Source organism: Ascaphus truei, chromosome 5, assembly GCF_040206685.1.
Source record: "Ascaphus truei isolate aAscTru1 chromosome 5, aAscTru1.hap1, whole genome shotgun sequence".
NCBI lineage: Eukaryota > Metazoa > Chordata > Amphibia > Anura > Ascaphidae > Ascaphus > Ascaphus truei.
In genome coordinates this window covers 110,075,658-110,102,350 of record NC_134487.1, presented here as the reverse complement: position 1 = coordinate 110,102,350, position 26,693 = coordinate 110,075,658, and the positions used below count along the sequence as shown (strand labels likewise).

General features: G+C 40.2%; 1 protein-coding gene across 1 annotated transcript in view; it reads right to left on the bottom strand.

The window, feature by feature from the left end:
- KITLG (KIT ligand) overlaps nt 1-26,693 on the bottom strand; it is a 98,813-nt gene that overhangs the window by 41,682 nt on the left and 30,438 nt on the right. Inside the window, exons 3-4 of the mRNA XM_075600463.1 lie at nt 17,358-17,420; nt 187-348 (exon numbers count right to left, since the gene is read on the bottom strand). Of these exons, the coding sequence (XP_075456578.1) occupies nt 187-348; nt 17,358-17,420 (225 nt within the window). The remainder of the gene's footprint in view (nt 1-186; nt 349-17,357; nt 17,421-26,693) is intronic.

The window sequence follows — 26,693 nt, the reverse complement described above, 5'->3', positions numbered from 1 at the left end:
TTAGGTCATTCATTTTCATTAAAGGTAATCAAATGCTGCATGTGTTAAAACATAAGAAATAAAAAAAAGTGCTGCGAGTAATGCTACTGAATAGAAATATTTTAAAAAGTTACAAAAAAACAAGACATCTTTCTTTAGTAGTAAAGCCAAACACATGGTACACATTCAAGTGTTTTAATACATTACCATTTGTTCATTGAGTCGAAGACAATTCCTGATGCCATGAAATATCAAAGAAAGATTGCTTAAGATTAAATAGTTTTGTGATGAATTTGAGAATTTGTGTAAAAGTCTATCCAGACGGATAGACAGTTCATCCACCATCACATAAAGCCAGCAGTGTTTTGGCTAAAATGGAGGGGGAAAAAAACAAGAATTACCATTCATGCTTAGTAATATGTTTCTAATAAACATACTTAAAAATAAATAAATAAATACAGTTTTTCATAGACTGTGGTGCTTGTGTCTGGGTTAAAATGAACAATTTATCTGACAGATAATGTAGAACTATATTATACAACAAAATGACTCTATACATTTAATAGAAAAGCCAAATTACATATCAACACAGTTGCCATCTGGCAGGTTGTATTTAGCCCAGATGTTCATTTTTTTTCCATGCAAATCATTTAATTTTCACTGGAAAGCAGATATTTCTACAAACCTAAAAATACTTTGTACAGTTTCACAAGTGAAAATAACTCGTTGGAGATGTACAGTAGAAAAAAAAATGTCAGACCTTTTTTCTCTGGCATAAACCACAAATCCTAAAAACAAGAAGCCAAGAGAGCATCTCATATTTAGCATCTGGGCGGGAGTGGGAATGTAGAAGCGAAAAATGATCTTCTAACAGCCCAATATTGTGGGGGAAGTGTTGAAATTTTGACAACACTGATTATCATATGCTATGAAATATAAAGATGCTTAGCTTTGAAAAAGGATAAAACGTTATATATTTGTTAAAAACATGGCCCTGTGCAAGGCAACGGCATGGCAGTGGTATATAAAAGCAGACATGTCAGGTATCACTAATTTTCAGCAAGTTTCACTTATTTGTCAGACCAACTCATCACTAACAGTGCTCTCACTGTCTCTCACCGACTTGAACAGAGTATTGTGTACTGAAGTTAGTTCCCAACATTCATTTACTTGGTTCCTTTGAAGTTGACATCTTTGTATGTTATACAATTAATTCATCATTACAAAGCTTAGGCAAACAAAAGCTGAAAATCAAAACATGGATGTAATGAATTTCAGTTTAGTCATGTAAATAAAAGATAAATATGCATGGGATCCCAACAGCAATGTCTCGTAACAATATGCCATATACAGTTCCCAGTCTCGTCCCGCTATTAAAAGAATTCTAGGGAATGGACTTAAAGCATACACAGAAAGTTATAAGACAAAGTGCAAAACAAATGACCTCCATTTGATGCAGCCTGTGTAGTCTACATGATGCGTTTTAGGCCAGGTCCAAAGTGCCTGCTGCAGTCCGTGCTATGGCGTGCGCTGCAGGAACTAGAACCGCCCCTCAATGTGTCGGCCCACTAGCTGCCTTGGCGCTCAATTTGCCGCTGCATTGATCGACAATATTTACTGAAGACAAGAAAATTGTCTTCAGAAATGGCGACGGAGTGCTGGCCACGGCCCCCGGCGGGTCAGCCAATGAGGGCAAACCAGCCGAGTGACATAATGGCTGCGCCCCCATCACAATCTCTTGTAGCACAGCCACAGACTGGGAGATTGCGGTTCACACAGCTGCATGCGCCGCCAGCCTGCCAGGCGCACTTGCAGCAGCCGACACTGGGGCTGTAGCCTTAACAATAGCTTTAAGCTGTGTGTTTCCAAACGATGTGGTCTGTTCATAGCTGTATGGTTTCCATGCAGTTTGTATTTTTAAATAACCTCATTCAATTTGATTATTAATCAAATTAAAGCCACATTAAAGCAATAAGCTACGTGTTTTTTTTTTTATAAATAAATCGGCTCTGCACTATGAGAAAAAAACTGTAGCATTTTTTAACATTTAAAACAACTCTGAATGACATTTGTAATGTATTATAATGTAACAAGCATGTTTTGATTCTATTGCAACCATTTACAAAGTCACATCCCCTTCCTCTTCTGAAATAAGCTCTGGCACACCCCTTTTTGAGTCCTGCCCTCTCTCTAGCAGTGCACTAATTGTATCTAGTGACTACCTGGTCACATGGTCGTCCCCACAGAACTTTGCATCTTTGGTCCTCTTCTGTGGCACTGACAGACATTTCGTGAACCCCCAAGCCAAATTTTTGCCGATCGATCACAGGAGAACGGATCGATCGGCAGCTTAGCTAATTACTTATCATTATGTGGATTTAATTGATGCACATATTAAAGAAGAAAAAAACGACAGCTTGGACTGCTGTTCTAAACTACATTGATAAGATTAGCAGCTCTTACTGCAATGGGTTTTATGAAATATACTGATGATGTTTATATACTTTGTGAAGACATTACCTTCATATTGATGTGGCAAGCATTACATATTAGAAAGTTGCCAACCATTTTCTTACATTTGACACCATCTCTAAGAAGTGTTAGCTCTGAATTGAACAGTTAGTTAGTGGGGTTGCCGAACATGTTTCTAATGTCGTGATCTTTGCAGGCTACTTTAAGTGCAATACACTTAATTTCATCCATAGAGATGCTGGCAACATTATCAAAAGTATTTATTTATTTATTTATAAAATATTTTACCAGGAAGTAATACATTGAGAGTTACCTCTCGTTTTCAAGTATGTCCTGGGCACAGAGTAAGACAAATAATACATGGTTACAAATACAGTTACATAAATGAACAGGGTATACATTATATACAAGACATTGCGTGCACAGTTGAAGAAAATATATATTATGGGCGTATGAAACAGTTACAGACCAGATTAAAATGTGAGAGAGCCTTAGATTTGAAAGAACTTAAACTGGTGGTGGATGTGAGAGTCTCTGGTAGGTTGTTCCAGTTTTGGGGTGCACGGTAGGAGAAGGAGGAACGGCCGGATACTTTGTATGCATTTTTTATGTACAGTATGGAGGATCTCTAATGACAAGAATTAACCAATAAGCCTGAAAAAAACATCCCTGCTCCAAACAAATAACATTATGCTTTTTCAATAAATACAGTGCAACTTTTAATTTCATGCAGAGTTAAACTTGCCACAAATTAGGTTGGCTTACAGTATGTAGATAATTATACATGTTGTATGTTTGATGATTTTTTTTACCACCCTGTTTTTATTGCAGCAATGTTGAAATATGAAAAGGTAATTTAATATAGTCTTTTAATACAGAAGTGAGATTATATTAAGGTTTTTCTTTTTTGTTTGAGGATACAGACCGAGAGAAGTTCAAAGTTAGCTTTTACTATTACTATTCAGTGTGATATATGGCAACTTTGTTATATATACATATTTGTACAGCACCGCCAGCATTGTATCACACTATGGTTTAATGCTATAAACAAATGTGAAAAATTACTGGAGTACTTTCAGAAAATTGCTCTTGACAAAAGCAAGCACTTTTTTCGCTCCCCATAAATTGCCCCTAAATGTATTTTGGAGTTCCATTTTTATGAATAAAACGTTACAACTTTAATTTATTACTCTGTCCTACTAAGTTACTTTCTGGAAAAAAAATATTTTTATATGACCAATATCCTCAGAGATAATTAAACATAACTTGGGGCGTATTTACTAAGAAACCCTATAGCAGGTTTTTATTTTTCCTTTTTGTGCACTGTTACTAACTGATGTACATCAATGAAAGGAACTGCACCAAATGTATCATTAAATTTATACTTGCCTCATAAATTAACCAGTAAATGTCAACATAAAGCACACCTTTATAAATGTTTTTCTACACACATATGTACATATGCTTAAGTAACACGGGTTGACGTAAGTTCTACAGGCACAACTAAATATGTCACTATGCAAGTTTCATAATTGTTTTTATGATTTTACTGTATTCCAATTACAACACTTTTTTTTTTTTTAACATTTTACAATGCTATTTTAGAATTTTGAGGGTTTCCCCCCCGCCCCCCCATAATTTGGTAATAATGCAAATCCAAACAAATTGAGTTTTGGTAAAACCAGAACACAACATTATTTTTTAGAAACTAAACAATGTCCAAAAGAAAAGCACAATTCTTTTAATGAGACAAAATATGAGTGGAAGTGCCACCCTTCTTTACTGTTACATTTAATGGACATAATATACAGAGTCACAGCTTACTGAAAAAAATACAGAAACATATTTTTCATGTATTATAAATAACAATTTAAAGTGATCATTAGGAAACTTAAGTTTTAACACCAGCTTTATATATCACTGATTAAGATCTCATATTCTTTATCTCTTTACCAGCATTTGTTTTGTGGCAAAAAAAATCCCACATTTGCTTAAAACACTCAATTTGGGATTCTAGTTGATCAACTTTTTTTTTAAAGGATCAATTAAGGTGGAACCCAGGAGCTTCCTTATTTTCTATCACCCGCAGAGCTCAAATTCCAATTTGACTTCTACAGGCACTTTATGTAAGTGGGTTGGGCAAAAACAATTACGTTACAAGTCAAACTTGGCTTTAAAGACATTTGACACACAGAACTTGCTTAAACTAAATACATCTGTGTTTCTATAATCAAAGCTCTTTTATACATGCTGCATATTTTGAAATACATGAAATTATTTGTGTTACAAATTCATTACCACACTAAAACAGTATTTTATAGAAAAGGGAATGCTATAATTTAACAAATGGATGACGATCATAAGATACGTAATATGTTTATATTGTGGGTATAACCTGGGTAATAATTCATGGGAAAAAAAATATTAATCTGAAACTTATGTCACAACAGTTTCAAGACGCAGTTATGCGCCTCTGATTCAAAACCTGACCTTTATAGATCAATGCAGTGCACTCCAAACCAGTGATGACACTCCCGTGTTAAAACTGGTCAGGTGATCCACATTGTGACACATTTAAAATATTTAATACAATTATAGATTTTTCTGACTACATTATATTGAAGTTGGAAAGTAATTTTGAATTTCTGAAATGTATGATTTATACTTGTTGTCCGGAGTATCATGCATGGACACAAAATCCTGAGATGTTACCACCAACTTTGTTACATTATAATAGAGGGTACCTGTAACAGGGGACTTATCCCTGTTCCCAAATGTGCCTCTAATCCAGCAGTGTGGTGGTTAACTGCTGGTAGGCAATTAACTAACACCACCTGCCTGATTAGATTGCTTAGAAAAGCCTGTCTTTTGAGACAGGAAGTGAGACTCCTTAGCTCACATCTGAGCTGAACTTTGGAGACAGAGCAGAGATTCCATAGTCCACAATGGGGCTGAACCAAGGAAGGGCAGATGTCTTGAGCGACAAGCTGACCACAAGACAAAGGGGACAAGATTCTAAACTTTGAGCCTGACATTTTCTGTGCACACAAGGGTGCTGTTCCAGGAGAGCAGAGAAGCTTCCCCTACAGCAGCCCAGCTAACAGATAAGACTTTTTCGTATAAGACTATTATCTATGTCTGTGTATTGATAAATGTCTCCATGATTTGGGGCTGGTAAATAGCTTAGCTAACCAACCCAGTCAGAGAGGGCTGAGCTACATGTATAGATAGTCTCCAAAGCAGAGATAGGGGTTTTTGGTTGGCTCACTATTTCGCTGATGTTGATTTTTTTTGCTGTTTAAAGCGACAGGCACAATAAAGCCTTGATATAATTTCACCTTACAACAGTCTCCTTTGTGTACCTCTGCACATGTCCTCCTACATATGGTGTCAGAAATTTGGGATGAGAGGTGGCCTTTGAAGTGTAAAGGGCCGGAGATTGCCTGTGGAATTTTTTTTGTGCTTTTGCCTACATACAGTCTTGCAAACAAACCTGAGCAACAAAAACAAAGATTCACCTGCAGCAGAGATCAGAATTAAAGGGATACACACCCAGGCAGGAAACTTACACTGCACTGAAACCTACAAAACCACAGATGGACTCTTTTCCCCAATCCCAAGAGGAGAGAGAGAGAGAGAGACATGCTGAAGCAGGTAAACCTTTATTTGCCTATCACAAAGTGTAAAATGGTAATTGAAATAGGGGTTTTGCCTTCTAGCCATAGTCAGAGTTCAAGAAGTGAGTCAGCCCTTAAAAAGGGATAGGTGTTTGTTGTTTTCAAAAGTTTCGCTGAAGCAGTGAATACAGATGGTGACCCACGAGTACTGATTTTGAAAATTAAGGTTGCCACACCGCATAGGACTACCAGCTGTGAATGGAATATATGCAGAAAAGTATGAAAATTGATGTGACTGTGCTGAAGCAGGGGAATTTTTAGCAAACAAATTCTGAGTGTAAAATTGCCCTACAGGGGAAAAAGGGATTGCTGAACTGTGTAAAAGGTATTCCAAAGCCAATTGCTGAGTGTTGAGTAACCCTGCCGGGAGTGAAATAAATATTCCACTGCAAAGAATGTTTTTTTTTTCTGCAAGTAAAAAAAAAAAAAAAAAGTCTGCCTATGTATCTTGGGAGAGTGAATGCCATAATACCCAAAGAAGAGACTGAAAATTACTGAACTCAAGCAGAAAACCAAATTCTGCTGCTGAAGCGGAGAGATTGCCATAGCAAGTAAATGGTTTAAAGCAAATGCCTTTGCTGAAGCCAGAAAATGGGCAGCTAGCAAGCATTGTATTTAAAGAAATAGAACCTTGGGAATTTAAAATGGCCACCCAGCTGAAGTCAAATACAGACTCTGTAAAAATAAGGAAGAAAATGTGTTCCTGGTGTAAAGAACCCCACCACACGGAGCAGTGTCCCTTCAGGCCTTATTCAGACGATGAGTGTGAATGCATGCACAGTAATGCTAATGTTGTAAAACTTACTAAAGGAAAGAAAAAGTCTACAGAGATGCCTGTGAGAGCTACGACCTCTACAAGCAAACTATGCCCACCTTTAGGACTAGAACTGTTGGGGGTTCTAGCAAATACAGTGACAACAGCTGCAATAGCGCCTCCTGAGGTCAGGAAGAAAAATATACCTGATAGCCCCAAAATGGAGGACAAAATACAGCATTCCTGTAATGAACCCTACCCCACGGAAGAGTGGCCCTTCCAGTCCGATGAGGAGGAAGACATCTCTTATGGAGAACCCAAACCGAGTAACACCCACAAAACACCCCAAGAATGGTGGGGGTGCGTGAACTCGGTAAGAACCGAAAAGACCGCTCCCTTTGTTGACGAATATGATCGGCAGGAGAAAAAGCGGGAGCAGTGGATCACCGAATATTTCCGTCAGCTATTACAGTTGCAAGAAAAGCCAGGTGGATCCAGTGACGCTGCTAAAATTTCAAATGAAGATGGAGACCCCAGTATCCCTGAGGGGACGGTGTCATCTAAAACAAAAAGGCGAAAAAAGAAAAAGAAAAGCGGTTCTTCACTTACCGTGGAAGAAACAGACACATCTGCAGATCTTGCGGAGGAAAAGGGGGTCCGAAATGCCCTGCAGCCTAGAGAAAATGGAGAAGTCGTCCCGCGGACGACCGAATATCCAGAAGGCCCAAGGCAGAAGTCGTATACCCCAAAGAAGTGTCTGTCCGGTGCTAATAGTGAAAAAACCTCAACCAACCATCCCAAGGAAGCGGAGCCGGAACCGGTGAGTGATGATCCCTTGACCAGCCCTGGGGATGCCCTGAAGGTTGCCAGGCATGACTGTGATCGGCTACGGGAAAATAACGTGAAGCTACAGAAAGATGTGCTCACAATGTACTCTTTGGCAAGGACAGAATTGGACGATCTCAAGACTGAGCTAGATACTGCAAACTCTACTATTACCGCCATGGATGAAAAGCAGAGCCAATCTGATAAAATGATGGCTAAGCTGAAGCGGAAGTATGAGGAGGCACTGAAGCAGATGACAGTCTTCCAGCAAGAGATGCACACTCTTCGCATAGAGCTGAATGCCTCACAACAGGAGGTCAACAGTGTCCGGACAGAGGTAGACGTATCTCAGAAGGAGGTTCATACACTCCGCAGAGCACTGGAAGCCTCACATCATGAGATCAACAGCTGCCACACAGAACTGGAAGTCTCCAGAAAGGAACTTCACAGTCTCACTGAGGAGCTGGACATTTCAAGGAAAACTATCCTACATCTTAACTTAGATCTCAAAGTCTCTCAGAAGGCGCTTCAGAACCAAAACCTGGACATGGAAGACTCACGCCAGGAGACAGCCCGCCTCCAAGCAGATGTGCAAAAATGGAAGGTGGACTGCAAGGAGGCCCTGAATAGTACAGAGACTGAAAAAAGAGAAAATTTAAGATTAAAAAAGGAAAATTCTGAGTTGACAGAACACGTCAAGGGAAAGAATGAAAAGCTGCACGTGCTTAAAGAAATAAATAAACTTTTGAAAGATGAAAAGTTTGAAGCAGAGCACCGACTGCAGAACCAACTGCAACAGGCACAATAAAGCCTTGTTATAATTTCACCTTACAACAGTCTCCATTGTGTACCTCTGCACATGTCCTCCTACAGTACCATATCTTTTCAGAAGTAGCCCATCGCATTGCCACTAAAACTCTGTCACATAATATAACCCAATATTATGCTGTGAATGTCAAATGAATGGACCATAGAGCTTCCCCCAATGGAGAAGCATTTTCACAGCATATTGATTGGGGGTCCCAGAGTTTAGCAAAAGGCACCAATGGAGAACATGTATAAGAAAAGCGGGAAAAATGAGATACTTCTGTTTCAAGAAAAACACTATGGGACACATGCATGAAGTGCCAGGGCAGGATATCGTACCTGCACCAGCAATAAACCCAATTCAAGTCAATGAAAATTAACGTTGAAATGGATGCGATAACCCATACCGGCACTTGATGAATATGCCCATTAGCGTTTTATTTTTAATCACATTTTCACAGAGACACGTACAATTACCACACACTGCAGCAGTTCACTGTCTCTGAGGTCAGGGTTGGGATCTGCTGCTTAGCATGTATGCTAGATGTACATGGTGTGTTATGTTGAACGTCTTAATGGACCTAAACATAAGCATTTCCAGAGACCAGAATATTTTTTCATTTGTTTTTGATTTAGGTGTCTTGAGAAGACTGAAAAGTCTATTTGTGGCCCCTAATAGAAAATCATGAGATTTAGTCCTGAACTGTGTAAAGATTTTTTTCACTTCACTAAAAAGGTTAAGTTTTTGTTACGAGAATCTAGTCCAATTTAAGAAAAATACTACTAGGAGCAATGTTAGTCTATAAAATGTCCTCCAAAACATAGGGGAGCGTTGATAAAGGCCATTTAAAAAGAAAACATATGCCGGAGGTCATGAACAATGCAAAATTGGTCCTTTTGAGTCGTGAAAAAAGTTGCGGCTGAGTCAGAGTTCGCCAGCGATTCGCCAAATCAATGTGCATTGCATTTTTTTGTAATGTGTTAAATCTATATAAACACTATATTCATTTAATGCTGAGATTACAAATTGGCCACACCCACACCATGTTTCGCTCACTGGTAGAGATGGCCAAAACCACCCAAATCTGTTTCCCGGATCTTCACTAATGTTACCCCCAAAATCTGTTTCGCAGTCTAAAATCCGCAATCTGATTTGGTTGATTTTAATCCATGCAGATTCATCAAAAACTGCCAGGGGATACAACCCAAGGACGGATTTGTAGAATTCAATCCACGGATTCAGCAATCTGTGCTCAAGAATCCGCCAACAGATTACTGAATACACGGGTTGCGGAATCTGCGAAGTGTATTGGTAATAATAATAAAAATCCGCAAAACACGAAGCGCCCTATGTGAGACTGATCCGCTGAAATCCGCGGAGCAAACAAACCGGCAAATCCACTGCGGATCCAAATTCACCCCCAAAAATTCACCCATGTCTACTCATTGGTGATATTTCACTGAAAGTTCTAATTTAGCAAACATCATTAGACCTTTGATGCTTGGTAACATGTTTTGCATGATCCTCTTCATCCTACTTTATCATTGATTGTTAAATAAAAGCACAAAGTTCCATAGATCAGTGCTTCCAAATCTTGGCTACAAAGTAACAGTCATATAATTGGCAAAGAGTATCAACTTGCTTATAGAAAGGTCTATCAAGGCATCATGGAGTCTGATTAGTAATAAATGTATAATGCTCAGAAGGAAAGGAGGTGCAAATATAATATCCTGGTTGATAATGCTTTTGATAAACAGCACTATCTGGTTCTCTTCCTAAGTGGACTACTATAACGAGTGCTCACTACAAACAGGACGGGACCGCAATGCTGAGGTGCGGATAGTGATATACACCGACCTGTAACCGCATCCGGAGTGCAGAATGAAGGCCGTGTAGCCGGGTCAGGGTAGGAGAGGTCAGAATAGTTGTGATACTCGGCGTGGTCTAGGATTGGAGAAGTTGGATGGTCATTGTGTGTAGCCGGGGTCCAGGAGTAGAGAAGGTGGGAGTCCAAATGCAAGCCGAGGTCAGAGGTCAGAGAAGGCAGCGGTCCGGGTACAAGCTGAGGTCAAAGGTAACAGAAATCAAGACAGAATGCAAGAGCAAATGCAGGGCAGCAGGATGTTTGAGGCAAGCACTTCGACACATAAACAGAAGTATATGCTCAGCCAATTTGCCTCAGGGCTGGCTGAGCATATAACGAGCAGGGAGCCAATGGGAAGGCTTGCAGGCAATGAGTCATGAATAATTACAGATAGGTGGTCCAGTGATAGGCAGGGGCGGAGTGCACCGCAGTTGTGGAGTAATTAATGTTGTTAACCCCTCGCATGTCCCTGGCGTCGCGGCACTGGCGTGGAGTGTGAACAGGAGAGCCCTCCGTTGCGTCACGGGACGTGGTGCTGGGGCGGAGCCAAACATAAGTTACTTAGTGCAAGAAACAATAACAATGCATAAAATTAAAACACATGATGATCTAAATCAATTGAATTAAAAAACAACAAAATCAATTGAATTATAAAAAACAACAATGGAACTTACTATGAAACAAGAAAATTGTATAGAGACAAGCAAACAAATGTAAATATATTCTCTAAATAACCGATGTAGATCAGTCTAAAGTGATAATTATAAAGGATACATGGTGATTATTTGCTTCAAATTGATAAACAACCAAAAACAATAAAGTTTCAAAACCATGGATCTATATAATATTATACTGTCAATATTATAGTTATATATTAGCATTATATATTAACACATGTGATGTGCCGTGTATTGCTAGTGGAATGCAAAGGCAAATAAATACATGTTGGATGAATAGGACTAAGGTAAAATAAATACTTAGAGATGTTTTGGAGAGAAGCTCCATAACAAACAAAACTATATTAAGTCCTATAGTACAAAAGACAATTTACAAGGATGGGATAAATGGTATCACATCCTAATAATAATATGTATAGATGAAAATGGACCAATCAAATTGCCTCGCATTCCCAAATAGCACAGTAATAAAATGAATTATTTGGATCTACATCTGTATGTTGATATTAATCTAAATATACAAACAGATATTTTCCAAAAATCCAATTCCCACAAATCCCTGCTAAGGGCCAACAGCAGCCACCCCAGATCACTGCTGCAGAGCATTCTGAGAGGTCAATACCTTAGATTGAGACGAATCTGCTCGAACGAGGAGACATTTTTGAAACAATCTAAGCTATTGAGTAAAAGGTTCAAAGATAGAGGTTATACTGACCAGGATATTGATGAAGCTTTTGAGAAGGCACTTCATGCTAATAGATTAGTTCTATTAGAAAAAGTTAACAACAAAGATAAGCAGAGTTATAGAGAGGAACATCAGAAGTTCCACTCTTTTTTACCACTTTTAGCAAACAAGCCAATCAAATAAGAACAATTGTGGAAAGACACTGTAGGTGTTGAGACTGGACAGAGATCTGGGGAGATATACTAAATCTAATCCCAGATTTGTATTTAGGAAGGCCAAAACCTTCGGTCATCATCTCTTTCCCAGTCTTTTTAAATCTACTGTAGGAACTAATTCTAATATCAAAACTCATAAAGGCTTCTATAATTGTGGCAATAGTAACAATTGCAAATATGCCACTCCGCTTATATACTGTATCACATTTTTCTAGAACATATTAGATCATTGTGCAATCTATGGTCTCACTATTTTTATAGTAATACACCATTGAGAGAGATCTACATTTTTGTATTCATATTATTGTTCCCTGTTGGATTATATATATAATTATATATAACCTTTCCGGATACATCATCTGGCAATATCTGATTATATATATATATATATATATATATATATATATATATATATATATATATATATATATATATATATACATATATATATATATATTTTTCCCTTTATGTTGTGTATTTGCTATTTGGGTATGCAAGGCAATTTGATTGGTCCATTTTCATCTACAGTTGTGTGAAAAAGAAAATACACCCTCTTTGAATTCTATGGTTTTACATATCAGGACATAATAGCAATCATCTGTTCCTTAGCAGGTCTAAAAATCAGGTAAATACAACCTCAGATGAAGAACAACACATGACATATTACACCGTGATGATTTATTTAACAAAAATAAAGCCAAAATGGAGAAGCTATGTGGGAAAAACTAAGTACACCCTTACTTCTTCCATAGGAATTAAGATGCTAAGTAGCAGATAGGTGCTGCTAATCAAATGCCCTTGATTAATTGATCATCAGCAAGTGTGACCACCTCTATAAAAGCCGAAGTTTTAGCAGTTTGCTGGTCTGGAGCATTCAGGTTTATGTTAACACAATGCCAATGAGGAAAGACATCAGCAATGATCTTAGAGAAGCAATTGTTGCTGCCCATCAATCTGGGAAGGGTTATAAGGCCATTTCCAAACAATTTAAAGTCCATCATTCTACAGTGACAAAGATTATTCAAAAGTGGAAACATTCAAGACAGTTGCCAATCTTCCCAGGAGTGGACGTCCCAGCAAATTCACCCCAAGGTCAGACCGTGCAATGCTCAGGGAAATTGCAAAAAAAACAAGAGTTACATCTCAGAATCTACAGGCCACAGTTAGCATGTTAAATGTTCAAGTTCAAGACAGTACAATTAGAAAAAGACTGAACAAGTACAGTATGGTTTGTTTGGAAGGGTTGCCAGGAGAAAGCCTCTTCTCTCTAAAAAGAACATGGCAGCACGGCTTAGGTTTGCAAAGTTGCATCTGAACAAACTACAAGACTTCTGGAACAATGTCCTTTGCGCAGATGAGACCAAAGTGGAGCTGTTTGGCTATAATGCACAGCGCCACATTTGGCGAAAACCAAAAACAGCATAGCAACACAAACACCTCATACCAACTGTCAAGAACGGTGGTGGAGGGGTGATGATATGGGCTTGTTTTGCAGCCACAGGACCTGGGAACCTTGCAGTCATTGAGTCGACCATGAACTCCTCTGTATACCAAAGTATTCTAGAGTCAAATGTGAGGCCATCTGTCCGACAGCTAAAGCTTGGCCAAAATTGGGTCATGCAACAGGACAATGATCCCAAGCACACCAGCAAATCTACAACAGAATGGCTGAAAAAGAAAAGAATCAAGAATCAATGGCCCAGTCAAAGTCCAGACCTCAACCTGATTGAAATGCTGTGGCTGGACCTTAAGAGAGCTGTGCATAAACAAATGCTCACAAACCTCAATGAACAGAAGCAACGTTGTATAGAAGAGTGGGCCAAAATTCCTCCACAACAATGTGAGAGACTGATAAAGTCATACAGAAAATGATTACTTCATGTTATTGCTGCTAAAGGTGGTTCTACAAGCTATTGAATCATAAGGAATGTTTTTCACACATGGCTTCTCCATTTTGGCTTTATTTTTGTTAAATAAATCATGACACGGTGTAATATGCCATTTGTTGTTGTTCATCTGAGGTTGTATTTACCTAATTTTAAGACCTGCTAAGGAACAGATGATTGTTATTATGTCCTGATATGTAAAACCATAGAATTCAAAGAGGGTGTACTTTCTTTTTCAGACAACAGTATATATATTATTATTAGGATGTGATACCATTTATCCCATCCTTGTAAATTGTCTTTTGTACTATAGGACTTAATATAGTTTTGTTTGTTTTGGAGCTTCTCTACAAAACTTATCTCTAAGTCTTTATTTTATCTTAGTCCTATTCATCCAACATGTATTTATTTGCCTTAGCATAAATACTTGGACAAGTGACTAGAAGAGGTCACTAAAAAGCCCTAATAACAGCACTCAAAGTCACCATACACAGGTAAGTATATGGTGGGGATAGGATATAAGTGTATTCACTAGGACCAAAAAATGGAGGTATATAAACCTCCAGCCACAAGACTAAGAACAGCAATTAAAACTAAAAATAATAAAGTTTTATACATATGTTTTCTCGCTGCACCCCCGCTGATCGCGCTATACGCCGTTTTCATCTTTGATGCGGGGTGGTGGTATAACATCTTTAGCAGCGCTTTATGTTGCGCAGTATGACCGCTATCATTGTTTAGCAAGTCACCTGTATATTTATTGCACTGTATGAATAGACCCTTACTGTGCAGTCTATCTACCTTCTACACCATAGTGTATCTCCTCCAGATATGTGTATTCACACATGAGCCTGTCTCACACATTACCCCACCACCGTTCGTTCCGTGAGGATTTTAATATCCAGTGTTTGTATATATATGTACCCCTTAGTTGTTAAGTTGCGTCGGTCGTTATATTAATAAAACATATAAAGGAACACCTGATATAAAGTGCTGTCATCGCTGGACAAGGCAGCCTAAATCAGCTATTACTTATCTCCTGGAGTCCAGTCAACTGTTGCATATAGAAACCAGCGTGTCGCTGTGTCTGTATTGATACTACCTTCACTGCATGTCTCTGCCCACACAGACCGTTCTTCCTGGTGTGCGTCAAGCGTCTGACGTCACCATACACCGACGTAAGTTTCACGTGCTAGGCACGCTTCTTCAGGGGGAGGAGTCACTTAGCATTCCACTAGCAATACACGGCACATCACATGTGTTAATATATAATGCTAATATATAACTATAATATATTGACAGTATAATATTATATAGATCCAAGGTTTTTGAAACTTTGTTTTTGGTTGTTTATTAATTTGAAGGAAACTAAAATAATCACCATGTATCCTTTATAGTTATCACTTTAGACTGGTCTACATCGGTTATTTAGAGAATATATTTACATTTGTTTGCTTGTCTCTATACAATTTTCTTGTTTCATAGTAAGTTCTATTGTTGTTGTATTTTATAATTCAATTGATTTAGATCATCATGTGTTTTAATTTTATACATTGTTATTGTTTCTTGCACCAAGTAACATTTATGCTGCCTTGGTCCCGCACACGGAAGGTGTCACTGTCAATAGCTAACAGATTTCCCTCTGTCGGCATCAGTCTCGCTGATATTATCTTCACACGGCACGTCACTTCCGGTCGGGGGAGAAAGCTACATAAATCACTACTTCCAATAGAGTTACATACTCTCTGACGAAGCGCTGAAAAATGCGTGAAACGCGTTAAGGTAAGTGAACTCTGTGCCATGTTCTATTTTTTTTCATAAAATTGATTTTAATCTAGTCTCAGTATTGTAGCCCTCCTATTTTTTCGCTGCTGTGCTCCGTTTTTCCCTTTACCGGATTCTCTGCATTTATCATGGATTGCACATGATGTCGACAAACATAGCTGGGTTGCTCATACCTGCTGTTTTGGCCAGACATGCCATTACGATACCAGCAGGTACCACCTTTGGGTCCTCTCAACCTAGAGTCCCTTCCTTCCTGGCAAGAACTTCCCTGGACCTCAACAACACAGTTGTCATGAGAGAAACCAATATCATAGTAACATTTAACTGATTCTGTGCTGCATTTCCTAGAAGCTGAACAATTCACAATATGTGCAATGATGCAGTATAATAGACGCTAGGTTCTTGCCACAGCGGTACATAAACACAGTCCATACCAACCTACCTGAATATAGTGACACCACATGTAAGGTACATTCATTCATACAGTACGGTCATAATAGCAGCTTACAGGAGGGCCAAGAGAGAAATTGTCCTACGTCACAACATCTGGAGCTAAGTTCTTACCTCCCTCCCATTTAAGTATTTATCTCTTCTCTAAATGTAACCCCTGTACCACCGAAGGGGTAATTCACCCTGTGGCCATGCGCCCTAATAACTGTCTCCTATTATTAAGTCTTTCATTTAATTGTACTGTATTTGTTATGTTTTTCCTCCTCCTCCCCAACCCCAGACATCCAACAATTACTCTGTTTAACTCACCTACACCCTGTTTAACACCCATAACACAATTTAACTGGCTAACATCCAGTAGTTTAATTCGTAGTTCATTTAAATAACTTCCTTCTAGCATGCTTAGAAGGGCAGCAGAGCATGGTCCCATGTTTGTTTAACAGGATTTTTTTTTCTATCTGGTATGCTCATGTGTATGAGGTGATGTGATTTTGTTCCTTCCAATATGCAGCCCTATATTTATCATTGGGGGAACGGGAATGGCAGATGATGTTCACATCAATAAGCATATATACCATGCATTATTGTATGTTTACATAAGTAGCCAAGTCCTCCTTGGACTACTGATTCCCTGGCACCTCTAACACTGTAAGGTCCAGTAAAGAGTGAGCAGTGTTGGGAGTAGATTATGCAGGGCCTATTATATTGTTCTGTGTGCATTATTAATAAAGTTCAAGAATATCCTGTTATTGTAAGGGGGGCCTATGAGTATAGGAGGCCGGCTTACAAGCCACTCCCCTGGGAAGTAGGGGGTTTCCTCTAGAGGTATGAGTGTAACAGGAGTTCTGTTAGTAGGCTGAGGCCTTGCCCCACTAGGGGGTAAGGTTAACCAAGAAGGGGTTATTCAAGGCCATAAGTCTGATTATTGCATTCAGGGACTATATCCTGTGTCTCATCATGCTGTACCAATAAATCCCAGTTATACCCAATCTGGTGTACTACTTGAACTGATCACCCAAAGAAGAAGTGCCCATGAGGTCCATCCTGGTCGCGCCAGGATCCTCTGGGGCTGGAGGCGCTGCCACTGACAAAGAACCATCCGTTTAGCCTGTCCTGATGCACTCTCCATACAACCGCAGAGATCTCCAGCCTCCTGTTACACCTCACAAGTACGCATCAGCACCAGAACACACCGGTAGCAACACTATCTCACATAGGATGGGGAAAAGGTGCTACACATACAAAGATACCTATTTATATTTTACATAAATTCTTCTTACCAGAGCTTCCATCATTGGATCATACTTCAGAGTCATAATGTAATCATTTGGGAGATTTCCAATCTATAATAACAAAAAAATAGACAATTAGAACTGATTACATGGAACATAAAACTGGAACTTGTCTCTGTAATTACTGAACATGCAATATAACATGATCTTCTCTATATTCTAACATCTGTGTATAAGTGAACACATACTGAGGGCCAGCTTCACTGCATTGTACGGAGGTAAAATAGAATTCAGTGTCAGATTCTGAAATCAAGTGTCTCTTCAGCTGCCAGTTGATTAGATATGAATTCATTGTTATGATATGGACTTAGCTTTCTAGAAGCATGTATTGTCATCAACAAAGTCACCCAACAACTAAATGGTTGGGCCAGAAGGTGTCTTATGGAATAGTACTGGTTAAAAAAATATGACCCTATATGTCTCTCGGAAAACACAGGGGGGATGGGGGGGGGGGGAGAAATCCAATTGACCAATAAATTTGCCACTTCTTCTTTGTTACTTATTTAAAAAAAAGTAAAATAGCCGTACATAAAGTAATAAAAAAATCTCATAAAATTATATGGTTTGAATTTTTAAATGCATTATTTTCGTCTGTCATATAATTCCACAACAGCAAGAAGAGGGCAAAACTTTCATCAAAATCATACAGCATGCCGTACAAAACAAAAGCTCTATTGGTGTCAAAAAATCTAATAAATCCATGACAAAAAAAATAAAAATGCAACTGTTGGCATGAGCAAGTTAATAGTTAGGCTTTCCTGGGGAAAAAAAGAAGGCTGAAATTGTGCACTAAAGCCCAATAAATTAACGCCTCAGTAAGTGCTATGGGGCATCTTCAAAGCTCCCTAATACAGTGTTAAGTGCTTATTTCAGTCATAATGAACCCTTATGTTACTATAACAACTGTTAGTGCTAATGATATGAAAAGGAGATGTTCACTCTAACAATGCCTAGTCACAGAGCTCTGTGTGTGTATATATATATATACACACACTTTTTGAGCACAGATGTGTGTTCACATGTTTTTTCTAATTCCACCTTTAGGTAAGACAGGCATAACATGAGTCATGTTCAGCTAACGCAAGGTAGTGCTAACTTAAAATGGTATTAAACCTATTCTAATGAGACCAGTAAAGTCCATTGTTTTTGCATATAATTAGCTTTGTGGATTTGCGTTTATCTCAGGGAACATAACGTTCATGACTGATTTTGTAATATGATTTTATGAGCCCTAATCTAACGGTGCTTTGTGCATTTGAGTGTAATTGATTTGCCATCAAATGTTGTTCCGAACAAAACAATATTAATGGCAAACAATAATTGTGTTTCGTGGACAATTCCTTTGTGTTTAACATAGTGTATGAAAAACAGAACAAAAGCATATAATGAAATGGTTTATAAAATTCTTCAACAAGCAAATAAATGTAACCGAGGGTTAAAGAGTTTCAATACAACTGAGTGGTTGTAAACAGCGATACAGAATGACTATAGACTAAGTAATATATTTTTTCCCCTTTTGAGATATCATTGGATGATATTTCACTGGGGTTTCTTGCTTGCCTTCCTTTGGATCAATATACTGTATGTATGGATACAGGATAAAGTATCTAATCTAAATTTAGCATAGGTTGAACTTGATGGACGCATGTCTTTTTTCACCCTCATCTGCTATGTACTGTAACTATGTAATAATTTAATTCTATATTTTCCTTGTTCTATAATTTGTTCCTTTTAACTTGTTCAACAATATAGGAGCACGGAAGATCAAAGTCTTAACTTCAATCACCGGATTACTGCTTGTTTTCCTCCTATGACATAATAAGGTATGGAAGATTTCAAAGGGCTGAAGAGGAGGTGTTCATATTTTTAAAGTGAAGTTTCAAAGCTCGAGAAGGGAAGTAGAAGCTCTGTTATTGTGGGTCATTTTAATCTAAGCCATCATTATTTTTGATAAGTGTTCATTGCAGAATGTGTGTGCGCCATGCACTATGTGGGAGTATTAGACACCAACACAATTTTTAAGTCCCATGCTAATTATATGACATGACAGAGGTGGAATAACAAACTAAATTGATAAGATTGATTGATTTTTTTTGTAGCACTGAGCGTCAATTGAGCATGAAAGGATACTCTGTTTGAGCAACAGCTACTCAACACACTCCATCCATGACGGCCATAGAACAGAGCCAAATTTCAGGATTAAGATCTTGGCTGCAATACTTCCATTATGCTACATGTCTGGGCAACAGGTTCTCTGGCGCCTGGCCAAACATGCAGGAGAGGATGCATGACAAGTCCACAAAGGAAGAAGAGTTATAAAACCGAAAAAGTTATGTCTTTGCAGTGTGGGCCATGTGCCTTTTACTTTATCACGCACCACTGGCTTACATGTGCAATGAATTATTCATTTGCCCTCAAAGCAATAAAAATGTATACTTATATGATTACAAAAGTTAATATCTAGTGGATATGATATGATAGAGTAAATACTGTTCTGTCTGTCAAAATATTACAATACATTACAAGCAAATATTGCTAAATATTTACAATGCCTGGTATAAGAAAGAGTGGCTCAGTGAGTAAAGACACTGAGGCTTATTCTGTAAGCTCCGTTAGCGCTGTACCGAGCGGTCTGCATGGAAAGCTCCATTGACTTGAATGGGGCTTTCCGTGCAGAATGCACGGTAAAGCGCTAATAGAGCTTACAGAATAAGCACCACTGACTGTAAACAATGACACTGAGTTTGAAGCAGGGGAACCGGTATCAGCTCCTTGTGACCTTGAGCAACTCACTTAATCTCTCTGTGCCTCAGGCACCAAAAACATAGATTGTAAGACTGTGTCTCCAAAAATGTTTATGTGCCTCGTACTGTGCACTATACTGTAATTGTAAAGCGCTGTGAGTCTCATTTTGAGAAAAGCGCTATACTGTATGAAATAAAGTCATTATCTTTTCATGGAGCAAAAGAAAAGTTATGACTAAGTTGCCTATAGATTTTGTGGTTTGCCAGCAAATGCCTCTGAATCCAACAGGACAAATGAGTAGTTTCCTCTGTAAAAGAGTAATTGAAGTGGCAGTCACAAGCTATTTCTCTTTAGACATTACCAAAATAATAAATAAAAATAAGCTCTAATTTCTTAGTTTTTATTACTATGTGATTATATTTCATGAGGCATTAGGAAGGGCAAAAACACGATGAAAAGTTATTTCCTAATTTATATTGTGAAATATATATTTATAATCATAATTTGTGAACCAACATAATTAGTAGAGTTGTTAGGGTAAATGCTACTGATAATAAAGTCCTACGGGTAAATGCTACTGATAATAAAGTCCTACGGGTAAATGCTACTGATAATAAAGTCCTAAGGGTAAATGCTACTGATAATAAAGTCCTTCAAATGCCATCTAATACATGTATATTACTTTAACAATTCTGTAGAGTACAACAATAACCTCCTAGGACCAGAGACATGTAATGGGTCTCATCTGGTTAAATCTGACACCAGTAAGTAATTTAAATTTGGGAGGGGTTGGATTTCCTCTGTCTGTGATGTTCCTGTGTCTTCAGCAATTGCTTGTAAAATTCTTTCCACTTTCCCTTAACTTTATTGGTTCTCTGATAATGACAGGGTGAGGAGAAGGCTTGTCCTATAGTAGGTGTGAACGCGCGTGCACGTGACGCACACTTTTTGTGTGTATGCTGTGAGCGAAGGTACTGTGTGTACATGTGTGTATGTGTGTATAGATTGTGTAAGTTAATAATGTATTAAATAATATTTTAAAAAAATAAATAAAAATACATGTTGCACAATACAAATAATTTTTATTTATTCAACTTTGACACATACACATAAATACATACATACTGTACATACATACATTTCAGCGGCGGTAGTAGCCCCAAATCTTTTTCCCTGTCGGCTGGCTCCACGCTTACTGTCGTTTGCGCGTGCGGCACCATTATAGAAATCCTGACTAACCACAGCCAATTATAAGTGCCGCGCGCGCACGGCACTATATAACAGTCCTAAGGGTAAAGAAACCCCTTGTTTGACAAAGACTTATGTATGAAATTCAGCTGGTCGATTTATGTGGAATTGTACCTTTAAACCCAAAACATAGACTAAGGCCAGGTCCCCGCTGCAGCACCCTTTGTTGTCCCTGCTGTGGAGACAAGAGCCGCCCCTCAATGGGGAAGGGTCCACTGCAAGGGGTGGCCGCCGCGCTACACGGCCAGTTTTTCCTGCAGACAAGAAAATTGTGATCAATACTAGTGATGGAGCGCTAGGCCACGCCCCCGGCCAATGAGGGCGAACTTGCCGGGAAAAGTCATGGCCCCCGTCACGCCCCCACGTCTTTCACCCTGCAGCTCACGCAGACCGGGGAACTTGACTGCACGCATCGCCAGCGCACATCAGCGTAGACAGCGGGCCATAGCAGTAGGGGCCTATTCTCATAGAACCGAAGTGTGACAAATTGCTTCTAAATTGAACTATAGAAGCGATTGGCATGCTTACTAATCTGTAGACCCTTATTGTATGTCCAAGAAGCTTTTTTAGAAGCGGTTTTACTCTTGTTCTAACAATCCAATCGGTTTGTCAAAAAAAACCTCCAACTTGCAATTTTTTCCCACTACTTCTATTCTTGTAGCTCAGTTACGCAAACCGCTTTGAAAAACGTGCACATTTTTAAAGAAACGTAAAAAATGCTGTATGGTGCTCAAAAACATGGATCAAAACGACAATAAAGTCCTTTAACAGAATAATTCCATCTGTAAAAATCCTAGGGGTACCAGGAGAATAAGACCAAAAAATCCTATTGGATATGACACCTACTTCCACTATGACACGATGGCCTGGATGGAGTTCCACTAATGTAAGTAACAACTCCCACTAGCTAGTGTCCAGTCAGATATATCGCTGTGGAGCAGTAAAAGGTGTAAGAGTAGTATTACTCACATCTTCATGGTCTTCATGGTATACCTCCTCTGGTAGGTGCATCCGGTCTTCCAAGGGTGACAGCAAGGCACCTTGATAAAGAGCGTTGCTCGAAACGCGTTGGTGGGGGCCCGTGGGCTCACTGTATGTATATGGTTTGATCCATTAAACTTTTTTATGGGACACACACTCTCTCGCAGATTGTTTTTCCTTTCCTGTATTCAGTTGTGCTCCAACCTTCCTACACTGCCTCACATTTTTAAAGAGGCAATCCAAGCAGTTTAAATAAAAACAATGTTTGTTTTAACATATGCAGCCTTTGATTACCTTTTGTAAAGATCAGGGAGTCACGCTGCCCTCAGCGCGCTCCCCGCTCACCTCCGCGGCTCCCGCCTTCCCCACTCCCGCCGCTGCTGGGGATGCCGCTCCTTCAGGGACCACTTCACGGAAGGCACGCATGCGTGCGCACCCCGCTCCAGACTTTATGCCTCTTCTTCCGGCTTGCGTCCACACGCCGATGTCGGGGACGCGCACGCAGTGCACGTTCGTGGCACGTAGCACGCTTTCGGCCCGCACGGGTCCCGCCACCTCAGACCTTGTCAGGAATCATCATCCCACCCGATACCTGCTCCGGATTCACCAACCACATCCCTCGCTGCTGACGCACCTCCACGCTGCAGGTTTCTCATTGGTTGCTCTCTCTTACTTATGCTCAGCTGCCCCACTGGCAAATTGGCTGAGGATAATTCAATGTTCCGTTGTGTTCATTGCTTCCTAGCCTTGCAGTCTTGTCCTCTTGATCGCAGCTATTTTTATTGACCCGGCTTGTTTTGGACTCCGCCCTTCTGTACTCCTGACCCCGGCTATCTACGACAATCCGCACCTCTCCAACCCTGACCTCGGCATCCGTACAACGACTATTCTCATCTCCAACCCGGACCCCGGCTAATAGTACCTGCAACGATCCGTACCTCTCCAACCCAGACCCGGCTACTTTGACCAACCTGCACTCCAGACACGCCCACGCGGATGTGGGTGCTGTTTATATCCATCCCCACCACGCCCCCGCGGTCATGCCTTGTTTGTGGTGAGCATATCGTGACACGTTTATTAAAAACAAATTACCTAAATTGCTGATCAATTAATTCTCCTGTAAATCAAATCAGCAAACTCCTGCTTTCTAGGGTTTACTAAATGGCTGTCTTCAATTTCAAATCAATCCTTCAGTCAGTTTAACTCAGCAGCTAGAATGTATTCTTATAATACTAAGGTAACACTATCTACTGTTACAGTTTGCAGCTCAAACTGCTGGAAATATTGGCAACACATTATCACAAAAAGGAAAGTGTTATAAAGATCTTGCACTGCTGGAGAAGTGATCTAAAACATGCTAAAGAAATCAAAGGATATTAAAACTAAATAAAAATGGCATTAACAGTTGAATTTTAAAAAAAAGTAGTAAGTATTATCTATGTAGACGTGTCCCTTCATATCTCCGGTGCTGGGGAGGGGGATGGCTGCGGTGTATGGGAGCGGCGGAGCTCCACGGCGTACCTGGCAAGCGGGGGCTGCCTTCTTTTAGTTCGCGCATGCGCAAATCCATACATGCGCATGCGCAGAGAGGCGAGAACCATCGAGGTAGTGTCCAGGGAGCAGTGCTCCCCTGGACAAGGATTAGGTTTGTCCCTTAGGTCTCAGCTAAGTCCTAAGTCCCCTTCTAGATTGTGGCTGCTATAGGGTCACTACCATTTAGCCTTATAGTCTCAGGTGTAGCACCAGTGAAAAGATCACGCGGTGAGCTGCAGCCTGTGGTTTGGGAACAGACCACAGGCAACGATAGACATTAAGGGACACCCTGCAGTTGGAGCGCCCTCAAGAGGCGGATGCCTATGCGGACCAGGGAGAGAGGATTAAGCAGACGTCGTGGGATCAGACGGATCCTTTTTGCTCGCGGTACCTGTGTACAAGAGTGCCCAGGGAGGTAAAGTGCACCAACGGTCCACAGGGGTAGCGCTACTCCCTACACGTGGGTGGGACTGACTCTCTGTGTTATAATGTATGGTACCGTTATATCGTTATTCTATTGTTAGTAAACCAATTGTTATATACTGGTGTGTGTATAATTTCACTGTAAGTGGTCCTGAAAGAGGTTATCCCGCTGCGCTGGGATCCCTCTGAGATGGAGGCGCTGCACCAAGGAGAACAAGAGCTCCCCCCATGCTCCCAGCTGCCGAGGTTCAGGCCTTCTGTGAGCCACAGGTAATGGCATTGCGCGTTGTTCCCTCAGACATGGGGAAAAGGGGGCTACATCTAATATTACGGAACTGATTTATTTATTTAATTTAAAAAAAACACTCATGTAAGATATTACATGAATTGCTCCTTTAACATCATCTAAAGAGTGGAGAGATTGGTGAGTTACATCCAGAGCCTGAAATATGCATTTAGCTGAGAATAAAACCCCTAAATCATAGTGGGGATGAAGTTAGCACCACCTCAGGTCATTACACTTCTAACGCATGTACAACCTGTGTGGTTTGGCTGTTAAACCATCCGGGGTGTCACAAGACGTGGTTTAGAAGAAGTGGTTTCTAATAGAGGATAGGTTTTTATTGTTCCTCACATTTCATTACGCTATTTCTAAACATGCCAAACCATGCGGTTTGGCAATGACAACTTCAGAACTACTAGAATAAGCCCCTATGGGTATTAAAATACATCACAGCAACCAGCTGAGCAAGGTATTTTGATTAATTAATTAAAACAGCGTGTCAGAGAAAACCAACACATACTAACAATATAGTCCAAAGAAGCTATTCAGGGCAAAAATGGCCAATTCAAAGTATATTGAATTTATCACTTAGTTAGCTATGATATCGTTATTAGCCAGCTGATAATTATCAAAACAAGTTTTTAAAGGGACAGGCCCTCTGAGGAGCAAAGTGAAGTAATGGCAGCATCATGTTCTTTGTGTAAATATAGTTGATTTACACAAATTGTAAATTAATCAGAAGTAAATTATTTTAATATATATATATTTTTTTACTTTTAAGGCCTCCACAGCAAATAAATATTTGAGTATTTTCCCAATTTGGACCTAGACCCTTTTGTAATTAAAACAGTTTAAACTATGGAAGGTGATTTTTCATCCAGACTCTTTCCATTTTGTTTTCTTTGGCTAATTATGGCAGCATAATTAAACAAATAATGGGCACATTCTTAGGGTTCTTCATATATTAAATTACAATGTACAGAGCTTATGTAGCGCTATTTCCCCCACCCTATGGAAGATGTGGCGGCCACTGAGTGTATGTTGTGCTTTACCCTCGGCTCACAGGAGGCCGGAACCTCTGCTGCTGGGAACCTGAGGTGTACCTGGATCATCCGGTGACAGCGCCTTCACCTGTGAGGGAGCCAGACAGCGCCGGATAACCCCTTCAGAGGACCCAATGCAATAAGTATACACAGTGTATATAATAACAGGTTTGCTGACATGCAAAGGGTAACACAATATGACATATAACTCAGGCCTCGCACGGCTTTACCCATACACCGCATTCCACTGTCCAACCACTAGTCCGCACCTCGGTGTCCCCAATGTACTAAGGTGCCTGGGGCACCTACCCAACCGGGTGTCCACAGTAGCCAACCCACCCGGAAGTGTGTGACAGTGCTGCCCACAATAAGTGTTATAGTTGGTGCACTTGTAGATGATGTAATACCTACCAGGTGCTCCAACACCCGGTACCACAAGCTGATGATAGAACTGTCTGATCCAGCGCTGTCTCCATCAGCAATGGCATCCAACTCCACGTGGGGTGGTATCCAGCTGGAGGGTCCCACCTTGATAATCTCTATATGCGGTGGTGGTCTGGTCCCAGACCACAGGCCGCAACTGCAGCACAGCGTTCTGCTGTGTCCTTGACACTAAAGATTCTAATTGGGCAGTGTTCCTATCTAAGGGGCCTGTCCCTGTAGCAGCCACAATCTTACAGGGAGTCGGGGCCTATCGGGGATCTCTGGCCTAGTGTAGGGGCCACAGACACCCTGCACATACACCCTCACCCTACAGTGTCCCAGCTCTGACTGGTGTGGCTTCTAACACGCCAAATGTATCAACTCTCCTCAGCAGGGAATCCGTGCAGCTCTATTAGCTGTGCAGCGCCGTGTGGTCTCTGCCCCTGTGCATTATGGGGCTTGTAATTCCCCTGCGGCGCTCCGAATGTAATGACCGCCACTCCTGGAGGGTATTGCGCATGCATAAGCTCTTTAATGGCCACCACAACCTCAGGCCAGCCTCCACATGCGCAACGTGTCGTCTGCACGTGCGTGCGCAATCCAACATGGCGGACTCCACTGTCAGGTGCGCCCGCACGCTGGGGT